The 12,308-nt window shown below is 51.3% G+C and overlaps 1 protein-coding gene across 3 annotated transcripts in view; it reads right to left on the bottom strand.

The window, feature by feature from the left end:
• Window positions 1–6,860: 6,860 nt before the first annotated feature.
• LOC141165395 (uncharacterized) overlaps window positions 6,861–12,308 on the bottom strand; it is a 54,648-nt gene continuing 49,200 nt past the window's right edge. The window contains exons 3-6 of one of the 3 annotated variants that reach the window (XM_073650989.1): window positions 11,999–12,137; window positions 11,479–11,606; window positions 9,702–9,754; window positions 6,861–8,663 (exon numbers count right to left, since the gene is read on the bottom strand). In XM_073650989.1, the coding sequence (XP_073507090.1) occupies window positions 7,840–8,663; window positions 9,702–9,754; window positions 11,479–11,606; window positions 11,999–12,137 (1,144 nt within the window). In that variant the 3' untranslated portion in view covers window positions 6,861–7,839. The remainder of the gene's footprint in view (window positions 8,664–9,701; window positions 9,755–11,478; window positions 11,607–11,998; window positions 12,138–12,308) is intronic. The other 2 variants (XM_073650988.1, XM_073650987.1) reach the window with 2 other exon arrangements.

Raw genomic sequence — 12,308 nt, forward strand, 5'->3', positions numbered from 1 at the left:
TTACTATTCCCAGTGCAACTGCTAGGCCAGCCTTACTATTCCCAGTGCACCTGCTAGGCCAGCCTTACTATTCCTAGTGCCCCAGCTAGGCCAGCCTTACTATTTCCAGTGCAACTGCTAGGCCAGCCTTACTATTCCAAGTGCAACTGCTAGGCCAGCCTTACTATTCCCAGTGCCACTGCTAGGCAAGCCTTACTATTTTCAGTGTCCCTGCTAGGCCAGCCTTATTATTCCCTGTGCTCCTGCTAGGCCAGCCTTACTATTCCCAGTGCCCCTGCTAGACCAGCCTTACTATTCCCAGTGCCCTGCTAGGCCAGCCTTACTATTCCCAGTGCCCCTGCTAGGCCAGCCTTACTATTCCCAGTGCCCCTGCTAGGCCAGCCTTACTATTCCCAGTGCTCCTGCTAGGCCAGCCTTACTATTCCCAGTGTCCCTGCTAGGCCAGCCTTACTATTCCCAGTGCCCCTGCTAGGCCAGCCTTACTATTCCCAGTGCCCCTGCTACGCCAGCCTTACTATTCCCAGTGCCCCTGCTAGGCCAGCCTTACTATTCCAAGTGTCCCTGCTAGGCCAGCCTTACTATTCCCAGTGCCCCTGCTAGGCCAGCCTTACTATTCCCAGTGCCCCTGCTAGGCCAGCCTTACTATTCCCAGTGCCCCTGCTAGGCCAGTCTTACTATTCCCAGTGCCCCTGTTAGGCCAGCCTTACTATTCCCAGTGCCCCTGCTAGGCCAGCCTTACTATTCCCAGTGCCCCTGCTAGGCCAGTCTTACTATTCCCAGTGCCCCTGCTAGGCCAGCCTTACTATTCCCAGTGCCCCTGCTAGGCCAGCCTTACTATTCCCAGTGCCCCTGCTAGGCCAGCCTTACTATTCCCAGTGCCCCTGCTAGGCCAGCCTTACTATTCCCAGTGCCACTGCTAGGCCAGCCTTACTATTCCCAGTGCCCCTGCTAGGCCAGCCTCACTATTCCCAGTGCCTCTGCTAGGCCAGCCTTACTATTTCCAGTGCCCCTGCTAGGCCAGCCTTACTATTCCCAGTGCAACTGCTAGGCCAGCCTTACTATTCCCAGTGTCCCTGCTAGGCCAGCCTTACTATTCCCAGTGCAACTGCTAGGCCAGCCTTACTATTCCCAGTGCACCTGCTAGGCCAGCCTTACTATTCCTAGTGCCCCAGCTAGGCCAGCCTTACTATTTCCAGTGCAACTGCTAGGCCAGCCTTACTATTCCCAGTGCAACTGCTAGGCCAGCCTTACTATTCCCAGTGCCACTGCTAGGCCAGCCTTACTATTTTCAGTGTCCCTGCTAGGCCAGCCTTATTATTCCCTGTGCACCTGCAAGGCAAGCCTTACTATTCCCAGTGCACCTGCTAGGCCAGCCTTACTATTCCCAGTGCCCCTGCTAGACAAGTATACTATTCCCAGTGCCCCTGCTAGGCCAGCTTTACTCTTCCCAGTGCCCCTGCTAGGCCAGCCTTACTATTCCCAGTGCCCCTGCTCGGCCAGCCTTACTATTCCCAGTGCCCCTGCTAGGCCAGCCTTACTATTCCCAGTGCAACTGCTAGGCCAGCCTTACTATTCCCAGTGCAACTTCTAGGCCAGCCTTACTATTCCCAGTGCACCTGCTAGGCCAGCCTTACTATTCCCAGTGCACCTGCTAGGCCAGCCTTACTATTCCCAGAGCCCCTGCTAGGCCAGCCTTACTATTCCCAGTGCCCTGCTAGGCCAGCCTTACTATTCCCAGTGCACCTGCTAGGCCAGTCTTACTATTCCCCGTGCCCCTGCTAGGCCAGCTTTACTATTCCCAGTGCCCCTGTTAGGCCAGCCTTGCTATTCCCAGTGCCCCTGCTAGGCCAGCCTTACTATTCCCAGTGCCCCTGCTAGGCCAGCCTTACTATTCCCAGTGCCCCTGCTAGGCCAGCCTTACTATTCCCAGTGCCACTACTAGGCCAGCCTTACTATTCCCAGTGCTCCTGCTAGGCCAGCCTTACTATTCTCAGTGCCCCTGCTAGGCCAGCCTTACTATTCCCAGTGCACCTGCTAAGCCAGCCTTACTATTCCCAGTGCTCCTGCTAGGCCAGCCTTACTATTCCCAATGCTCCTGCTAGGCCAGCCTTACTATTCCCAGTGCCCCTGCTAGGCCAGCCTTACTATTCCCAGTGCTCCTGCTAGGCCAGCCTTACTATTCCCAGTGCCCCTGCTAGGCCAGCCTTACTATTCCCAGTGCCCCTGCTAGGCCAGCCTTACTATTCCCAGGGTCCCTGCTCGGCCAGCCTTACTATTCCCAGTGCCCCTGCTAGGCCAGCCTTACTATTCCCAGTGCCCCTGCTAGGCCAGCCTTACTATTCTCAGTGCCCCTGCTAGGCCAGCCTTACTATTCCCAGTGCACCTGCTAAGCCAGCCTTACTATTCCCAGTGCTCCTGCTAGGCCAGCCTTACTATTCCCAGTGCTCCTGCTAGGCCAGCCTTACTATTCCCAGTGCCCCTGCTAGACAAGTATACTATTCCCAGTGCCCCTGCTAGGCCAGCTTTACTCTTCCCAGTGCCCCTGCTAGGCCAGCCTTACTATTCCCAGTGCCCCTGCTCGGCCAGCCTTACTATTCCCAGTGCCCCTGCTAGGCCAGCCTTACTATTCCCAGTGCAACTGCTAGGCCAGCCTTACTATTCCCAGTGCAACTTCTAGGCCAGCCTTACTATTCCCAGTGCACCTGCTAGGCCAGCCTTACTATTCCCAGTGCACCTGCTAGGCCAGCCTTACTATTCCCAGAGCCCCTGCTAGGCCAGCCTTACTATTCCCAGTGCCCTGCTAGGCCAGCCTTACTATTCCCAGTGCACCTGCTAGGCCAGTCTTACTATTCCCCGTGCCCCTGCTAGGCCAGCTTTACTATTCCCAGTGCCCCTGTTAGGCCAGCCTTGCTATTCCCAGTGCCCCTGCTAGGCCAGCCTTACTATTCCCAGTGCCCCTGCTAGGCCAGCCTTACTATTCCCAGTGCCCCTGCTAGGCCAGCCTTACTATTCCCAGTGCCACTACTAGGCCAGCCTTACTATTCCCAGTGCTCCTGCTAGGCCAGCCTTACTATTCTCAGTGCCCCTGCTAGGCCAGCCTTACTATTCCCAGTGCACCTGCTAAGCCAGCCTTACTATTCCCAGTGCTCCTGCTAGGCCAGCCTTACTATTCCCAGTGCTCCTGCTAGGCCAGCCTTACTATTCCCAGTGCCCCTGCTAGGCCAGCCTTACTATTCCCAGTGCTCCTGCTAGGCCAGCCTTACTATTCCCAGTGCCCCTGCTAGGCCAGCCTTACTATTCCCAGTGCCCCTGCTAGGCCAGCCTTACTATTCCCAGGGTCCCTGCTCGGCCAGCCTTACTATTCCCAGTGCCCCTGCTAGGCCAGCCTTACTATTCCCAGTGCCCCTGCTAGGCCAGCCTTACTATTCTCAGTGCCCCTGCTAGGCCAGCCTTACTATTCCCAGTGCACCTGCTAAGCCAGCCTTACTATTCCCAGTGCTCCTGCTAGGCCAGCCTTACTATTCCCAGTGCTCCTGCTAGGCCAGCCTTACTATTCCCAGTGCCCCTGCTAGGCCAGCCTTACTATTCCCAGTGCTCCTGCTAGGCCAGCCTTACTATTCCCAGTGCCCCTGCTAGGCCAGCCTTACTATTCCCAGTGCCCCTGCTAGGCCAGCCTTACTATTCCCAGGGTCCCTGCTCGGCCAGCCTTACTATTCCCAGTGCCCCTGCTAGGCCAGCCTTACTATTCCCAGTGCCCCTGCTAGGCCAGCCTTACTATTCCCAGTGCCCCTGCTAGGCCAGCCTTACTATTCCCAGTGCACCTGCTAGGCCAGCCTTATTATTCCCAGTGCACCTGCTAGGCCAGCCTTACTATTTCCAGTGCACCTGCTAGGCCAGCCTTACTATTCCCAGTGCCCCTGCTAGGCCAGCCTTACTATTCCCAGTGCTCCTGTTAGGCCAACCTTACTATTCCCAGTGCACCTGCTAGGCCAGCCTTACTATTCCCAGTGCACCTGCTAGGCCAGCCTTACTATTCCCAGTGTCCCTGCTAGGCCAGCCTTACTATTCCCAGTGCACCTGCTAAGCCAGCCTTACTATTCCCAGTGCCCCTGCTAGGCCAGCCTTACTATTCCCAGTGTCCCTGCTAGGCCAGCCTTACTATTCCCAGTGCCCCTGCTAGGCCAGCCTTACTATTCCCAGTGCACCTGCTAGGCCAGCCTTACTATTCCCAGTGCCCCTGCTAGGCCAGCCTTACTATTCCCAGTGCCCCTGCTAGGCCAGTCTTACTATTCCCCGTGCTCCTGCTAGGCCAGTCTTACTATTCCCCGTGCTCCTGCTAGGCCAGCCTTACTATTCCCAGTGCCCCTGCTAGGCCAGCCTTACTATTCCCAGTGCTCCTGCTAGGCCAGCCTTACTATTCCCAGTGCCCTGCTAGGCCAGCCTTACTATTCCCAGTGCTCCTGCTAGGCCAGCCTTACTATTCCCAGTGCCCTGCTAGGCCAGCCTTACTATTCCCAGTGCCCCTGCTAGGCCAGCCTTACTATTCCCAGTGCCCCTGCTAGGCCAGCCTTACTATTCCCAGTGCTCCTGCTAGGCCAGCCTTACTATTCCCAGTGCCCCTGCTAGGCCAGCCTTACTATTCCCAGTGCCCCTGCTAGGCCAGCCTTACTATTCCCAGTGCACCTGCTAGGCCAGCCTTACTATTCCCAGTGCCCCTGCTAGGCCAGCCTTACTATTCCAAGTGTCCCTGCTAGGCCAGCCTTACTATTCCCAGTGCCCCTGCTAGGCCAGCCTTACTATTCCCAGTGCCCCTGCTAGGCCAGTCTTACTATTCGCCGTGCTCCTGCTAGGCCAGTCTTACTATTCCCCGTGCTCCTGCTAGGCCAGCCTTACTATTCCCAGTGCCCCTGCTAGGCCAGCCTTACTATTCCCAGTGCTCCTGCTAGGCCAGCCTTACTATTCCCAGTGCCCTGCTAGGCCAGCCTTACTATTCCCAGTGCTCCTGCTAGGCCAGCCTTACTGTTCCCAGTGCCCCTGCTAGACCAGCCTTACTATTCCCAGTGCCCTGCTAGGCCAGCCTTACTATTCCCAGTGCTCCTGCTTGGCCAGCCTTACTATTCCCAGTGCCCTGCTAGGCCAGCCTTACTATTCCCAGTGCTCCTGCTAGGCCAGCCTTACTATTCCCAGTGCCCCTGCTAGACCAGCCTTACTATTCCCAGTGCCCTGCTAGGCCAGCCTTACTATTCCCAGTGCTCCTGCTAGGCCAGCCTTACTATTCCCAGTGCCCCTGCTAGGCCAGCCTTACTATTCCCAGTGCCCCTGCTAGACCAGCCTTACTATTCCCAGTGCTCCTGCTAGGCCAGCCTTACTATTCCCAGTGCCCCTGCTAGGCCAGCCTTACTATTCCCAGTGCACCTGCTAGGCCAGCCTTACTATTCCCAGTGCCCTGCTAGGCCAGCCTTACTATTCCCAGTGCTCCTGTTAGGCCAGCCTTACTATTCCCAGTGCCCCTGCTAGACCAGCCTTACTATTCCCAGTGCCCTGCTAGGCCAGCCTTACTATTCCCAGTGCCCCTGCTTGACCAGCCTTACTATTCCCAGTGCTCCTGCTAGGCCAGCCTTACTATTCTCAGTGCCCCTGCTAGGCCAGCCTCACTATTCCCAGTGCCCCTGCTAGACCAGCCTCACTATTCCCAGTGCCCCTGCTAGGCCAGCCTTACTATTCCCAGTGCTCCTGCTAGGCCAGCCTTACTATTCCCAGTGCCCCTGCTAGACCAGCCTTACTATTCCCAGTGCCCTGCTAGGCCAGCCTTACTATTCCCAGTGCCCCTGCTTGACCAGCCTTACTATTCCCAGTGCTCCTGCTAGGCCAGCCTTACTATTCCCAGTGCCCCTGCTAGGCCAGCCTCACTATTCCCAGTGCCCTGCTAGGCCAGCCTTACTATTGCCAGTGCTCCTGCTAGGCCAGCCTCACTATTCCCAGTGCTCCTGCTAGGCCAGCCTTACTATTCCCAGTGCCCTGCTAGGCCAGCCTTACTATTCCCAGTGCCCCTGCTTGACCAGCCTTACTATTCCCAGTGCTCCTGCTAGGCCAGCCTTACTATTCCCAGTGCCCCTGCTAGGCCAGCCTCACTATTCCCAGTGCCCTGCTAGGCCAGCCTTACTATTCCCAGTGCTCCTGCTAGGCCAGCCTCACTATTCCCAGTGCTCCTGCTAGGCCAGCCTTACTATTCCCAGTGCCCCTGCTAGGCCAGCCTCACTATTCCCAGTGCCCCTGCTAGGCCAGCCTCACTATTCCCAGTGCTCCTGCTAGGCCAGCCTTACTATTCACAGTGCCCTTGCTAGGCCAGCCTCACTATTCCCAGTGCCCTGCTAGGCCAGCCTCACTATTCCCAGTGCCCTGCTAGGCCAGCCTCACTATTCCCAGTGCACATGCTAGGCCAGCCTTACTATTCCTAGTGCCCCAGCTAGGCCAGCCTTACTATTCCCAGTGCTCCTGCTAGGCCAGCCTTAGTATTCCCAGTGCCCCTGCTAGGCCAGCCTCACTATTCCCAGTGCCCTGCTAGGCCAGCCTTACTATTCCCAGTGCTCCTGCTAGGCCAGCCTCACTATTCCCAGTGCTCCTGCTAGGCCAGCCTTACTATTCCCAGTGCCCTGCTAGGCCAGCCTTACTATTCCCAGTGCCCCTGCTTGACCAGCCTTACTATTCCCAGTGCTCCTGCTAGGCCAGCCTTACTATTCCCAGTGGCCCTGCTAGGCCAGCCTCACTATTCCCAGTGCCCTGCTAGGCCAGCCTTACTATTCCCAGTGCCCCTGCTAGGCCAGCCTCACTATTCCCAGTGCCCTGCTAGGCCAGCCTTACTATTCCCAGTGCCCTGCTAGGCCAGCCTCACTATTCCCAGTGCCCTGCTAGGCCAGCTGTCGCCTTAGCTTCTCCTTCTCAGCGCCATCTTCCTCAGTACTGCGGCAACTTGCCGTAACTGTTTCTCTCACTTTTATGACTGTCTGAACTGTACCTATACAGTAACCCAGCGGTCTCATTCTACAATAAACCGCTCTCCTACTTCTAGATACTTCCTCACACTCGGATGTAAGCTCTTTTCTCTGGGATGTGATAAATGCTCAGTCACGGCCTGTACAGCGCCACACACAGTAATACAGGCGGAACGTGCAATACATTTACCGTATACATGTGTTATTCAGAAGGTGGAAGGGCCACGTCTCAGCATCTTACAACATAACATACTGTGCCCACTATTACAGAATATGGTGTATCCCACTATTATTACAGAGCACAGGGTACCCCACTATTACAGAACACAATGTACCCCATTATTACAGAGTACGGTGTACCCCACTATTAGAGAACACGTGGTACCCCACTATTACAGAGTACGGTGTACCCCACTATTACAGGACATGGTGTATCCCACTATTATTAAAGAACATGGTGTACCCCACTTTTACAGTCATATCGTACCCCAATATTACAGAATACAGTGTACCCCACTATTAGGAGCTGTATATGTTTTTGTCCATTGAGCTCCCTCTAGTGGAACCAGCTGGCAGTCAGAATCTTGTTAGTTCCTTTGAGGGTGGTCCGGCCAATTGCCCCGTATATGTTTCCGTTCCTAATGGCTGTACATACCATATGGCCTTCTTACCATCCAAAAGACTGGAATGTTTTCTATGAAGAGATATTGTCTTGTGCAGGGTTTTGCCACCATTGAGAAGAGTCAGGGGCCAACTGGAGCCAGGCTTCTTCCCCCGGGTCCCGTAGCTGCCATACTGGCCTGATCCCATAAAACGGTTATATGGAGTGGGCCATTTCCTCTTGAGTCTACACCTCGGCCTCCTTCATCTCATCCATATTCATCTCAAACTCTTCTCTGTTCAGGATTCTGAAGTTGATTTTTCGATAAATTACAGGGTTGGATCCTCTGAAATCGCGAGTCACTTCATACAACTTTCTCAGCACCGGGGCCAAAGGCTCGAAGCCTGCGATGTCCGCCAGCCTCTGGTTATATTCCCACTGGTTCAGCCCGAGGCGGTACAGATACTTGAGCGGTAACCCCGAAGCTCGGTGCTTTATTAGCTCTTGGCGGCACTCGGAAAACATCAGCTCCGAAGGGGGCAGTGGGCGTTTACCCTCCAGCACTAACAGGAAAAACTGGGCCTGGCAGTGAACGAGCGGGAATGGGACCACAATTTTACAGGCCCCAATGAAACCCAGGGTGGGGTATCGGGCATGGATAAGTTGATTATATAGCGGTGGTAGGTGACCCTTTCCTAGATCTGGGCTTTCTATATCTTCACCCTCTAAAAATCCCCAATCCAGTACATCGCCATGTTCTGCCCCAGACACAAAGAATGGGTAGTTGTATTTATAACCAGTGCAGAAAATCAAAGTATCTGCCTGGATCTTCCTTCCATCCTCACATACTAGGGTGTTAGAAGCAGCACTGACCACTGGAGGCACCATCGAGACATTTCCTGGTGGGGTCCACGTTAGGGAAGGACCGCGATGGCTCAAAATGACTCGCTCGGCATGTGAAGACAGCTCCATGGCTATGTCTACACCTGAAGGTCCGCAGCCCAAAAGGACTACTGAACGTGAAGAGAAGACCTCCGGATAGCGGTAGAAATGGCTGTGTAACACTTGTCCTACAAAACCAATAAAAAAGATCCACTCAATATAACTCCATTTTACTTTATAAGACAAATGTAATTTTTAGCCTTTTCTTTATAGACAATTTTAGTGTTTTTCTGATACAGAGTTCTAAATCCCCTGCATAAAGTATAATTATAACATTATAGCTACCAGTATCTACCACTAGAGGGAGCTGAGTGCATACTGGATATACAGTATACAGTGAGCTCCCTCTAGTGGTGGCTGTAGGTATGCCGAACTTTATACTTTTTCTCAGTGTTTTTGCATAGAATTCTGCCTTTGGAAAATATAAAAAAAAACAAAAAAATTAGAAATCAGTGAATCGAATTCGCCTCCAATTTTTCCAAGAATTCAGCTTTGCCCGAATAGGATTTTTTTTGTAATTATAGAAGGATTCTTTTGCTTAATTATAGAAAACTGTGAAGGCTTAAAGAAAAAAAAAAAAAAACGTATACTGCAATACCCTCGGCACTCCCTGTACCTATCCCAACGCAGCCTGTCCTCTGATCAGCTCTTCTATCTTCTCCACTTCCACTCCACTGCCAGATCTTACATTCAGTAAACTCCACGCCGTCATGTAGGGCGCGACACACGTCGATGATGCGGGGAGCAATACACATCAAGCGATGGTGTGAACGGAAGTACCGGCCGGAAGTAGCCGGAGGCCCAAAACGAAGATAGAAGTCAAGAAGAAGAGCCAACTGTAGGAGTCGCAGTACCAGGCACAGCCACAACCATATATGTATGGCGCTGTGCATGGGCAAACAATGAAGAAGACCTTCAGATGATTGGAGATGGCCATCAATTTTGTATTAGTATGGCTAATATTTTTGTCACCCCCTCCTTTATACCATGTTTGCAGCATGTCTTTAAACCCACTTGATAAAATAATACAGATTTTTTTTTTTCTTCAAGTGTCAGGAAAATAAAATGAGTCCATAGACTCAACAGGGTCAAGGATAGGGATCGTCACTACCAAGGAAAACTCTCGTGAAGGATCGTTCCTTTAGTTATCATTCTCCATTTCTCACCTTGAAAGTCCTTTAGTCCTTCAATCTCAGGGATGTAGGGATGAGAGTAATGTCTGCGGAGAATGGGACACAACGTCACACACGGTAATCAGAGAGAATACGCACAGACTGGAGGAAGGTCATCAAGAAAATAATGAGGAGCTCAAGTGGAGCAGACATGGAAGAACTTCTACTGCTGAACTCTAGTCACTTCCCGGACACCAGCACCATCCGAGGAAAACCATCCGAGGAAAACCAGCTGGACCCTCCAGGAGTATGGGCACACAGAGGTTTTGGAGAAGAAACTGAGCAGGAACTCTCCAAGTCTTCTTCCAAATCTTTGAGTTTCCGTTCAGTGGCTTGTGGACACAGGGTTTTTTTAGGGCGCTTTTGGAGCAGAAACTGAGAGGAAGCTCTCCAAATCCTCCTCAAAAACGCCAAACTCTCAAAAATTTGAAGGCTCTGCTCAGTTGTCTCTCGGAAAGCTCAGCAAAAAGAATTTGTGTACATAGACATAGGGTATGAACACAGTTGGGTTTTTTGAGGATTATTTTGAGCAGATCCTCTCCAAAATGCTCCTCTAACACCGCTTCAAAACTCACACAATTCATTCTATTAATTCATATGAGGAGGTTTTTCAGCTTTATTTTTTTCCCTGAACAGATTTTGAAAAACATTTGGTAGAGAAAAAAAAAAGTTACTGCTACATCTTTAAATCAGATCCTTATGAAATCCTAGGCACTGAACAATCAAAAGGCTACAGAGAAAACTTTAGTAGAAAAAAACTATTACAAAACTCTTCAGGAAAAGAAAAACTCCTCCAAAATCCCCCCAACGGTATGTGCACAAGATATCTTTTTCATACGTATTCCACCTGAAAAACTGCTGCAAAAAGAGAACATAATGCACAGCAATGTAAAAATTACATAGCTGTGCATATGTCTTCTGTTTTCATTGCTTCAAGGTTCGGAAACCGTGAAGAGGTTAAAAAAAAGTAAAATGTTCATTTCTTGGGTGGCTTCCACTAGAAAAACACTCACTAGTTATAGTTTAAATGAGCAGAGAAACCACAAAAATGACAGCAGAACGGCCGCTTCAACGACTTGTTCCTGAAGCGGTTTCACCTAGAAAAACTTCAGCAGGGGCACCGTTGCATTAAGGACGTCATGTGCACATACCCACCAAAAAAGGAAAGTTTCCTTAAGTGGTTTCCACTTAAAAAAAAAACTTAAGATTTCTGAACTCCTCAAAAAACACAATATTCGCACTGAGTAATTTCTTTTCTCTGAACTTTCGGAGCAGAAACTCTCCAAATCTCTGATCAACACTCGATTATTTTGGAAACATTCTGCTCCAAAAACTCAGCTAAAAACCTCAGTGTTAACATAGTATGTTCTGTAATAGTGGGGCGTGAGCTAAAGCTCCAAGTTTTTGAGAAGGAGAGAGTTTATGCTCCAAAAACTCCTAAAAAAACCCCTCAATATGAACACGCCCTTAGGGTTCATTCACAATGAGTCTTTTTGTAGAATTTTCAGAGCAGAAACTGAGCAGAACCTCAAAGTACTTGATACCCACTGACGTCTTCTGCTGATCCCTACTGTCTGCTGCCTCGTGATCTATCACGCTTCCTCTCTCTGGTACAAATGTTCAGGAGTCGCGCCTAAACATCTCCAGACCTGATCAGAGAGCCCCCGATCCGTAGAGGAACACATTTTTTTGGGGAAAAGGTTTAGACGTATCGAATTTAGAAAAAGTAGAGAGTTCTTTTTGGACTGAGAGGAATGGAGCGTGCACTCACCCCACGCAGACCATGACAGCATCAAATTTTTCCAACTCTTCCTCTTCTCGATTTTTGGCAATCACTCGCCAGGAAACCGGCTTGTGGTCTCCAATCACAGGGGAGACGGACACCACCCGAGTGTTAAACTGCAAAGTGCAAGAGGACGGGGGCAGGTTTATATGACGTGGACCGGTCATAAAAAAGTTTTACATTATTTGTTCTACAGGCATATCCGGAAGGACCCCCCCCCCCCCCCCGTGGTACTCCAATGTCAGACATGTGACATCATAGGACCCTCACAAAGGCATAACACCCATCTCTGTGCTAATGATGAGGGGAACAAAACAGATGGGTGCCAAGATTGTTGGACTAAGAAAATGTTCTTCCTTCTGGAGGAGAGCTAATTTGCATATTGTCTCCCATGATGACTCGCTTGTAGTTTCCATATACCAGATGGTTATAGTACCCTCAAAGCTTGCTATGTCTACAAGTCCAGACCTCCGATGGAGGTTCCGTTCCCGGCCTGGCATGGTCTCACCTTGATGTGTGGTCGGATAGAGAATTTATCTGTATATTCCTCCAGGTATTTCAGCACTTCTGAGTGATGGATGAAGGACGGCAGAGAGGGATCAAAGGGAAAATCTGGAAATTCCATTATCTCTTTAGGAAGATTCGTCCTACAATAATGAGGGATCGAGAATATATTCACTTCTCCATTACATAATTGTCAGCCGATAATTACCTGATCATCGACGGTCTCTTTCTCCTGGTCTTGTTTTAACACGAAAGGAAATAAGTGTCCAGTTAGCCAATCACAGGCTGGGGCGGGTCCTCACTACGAGCAGTGA

This window comes from Phyllobates terribilis, unplaced genomic scaffold, assembly GCF_046119375.1.
Source record: "Phyllobates terribilis strain yellow unplaced genomic scaffold, ASM4611937v1 Scaffold_11__3_contigs__length_659146591, whole genome shotgun sequence".
Classification (NCBI taxonomy): domain Eukaryota; kingdom Metazoa; phylum Chordata; class Amphibia; order Anura; family Dendrobatidae; genus Phyllobates; species Phyllobates terribilis.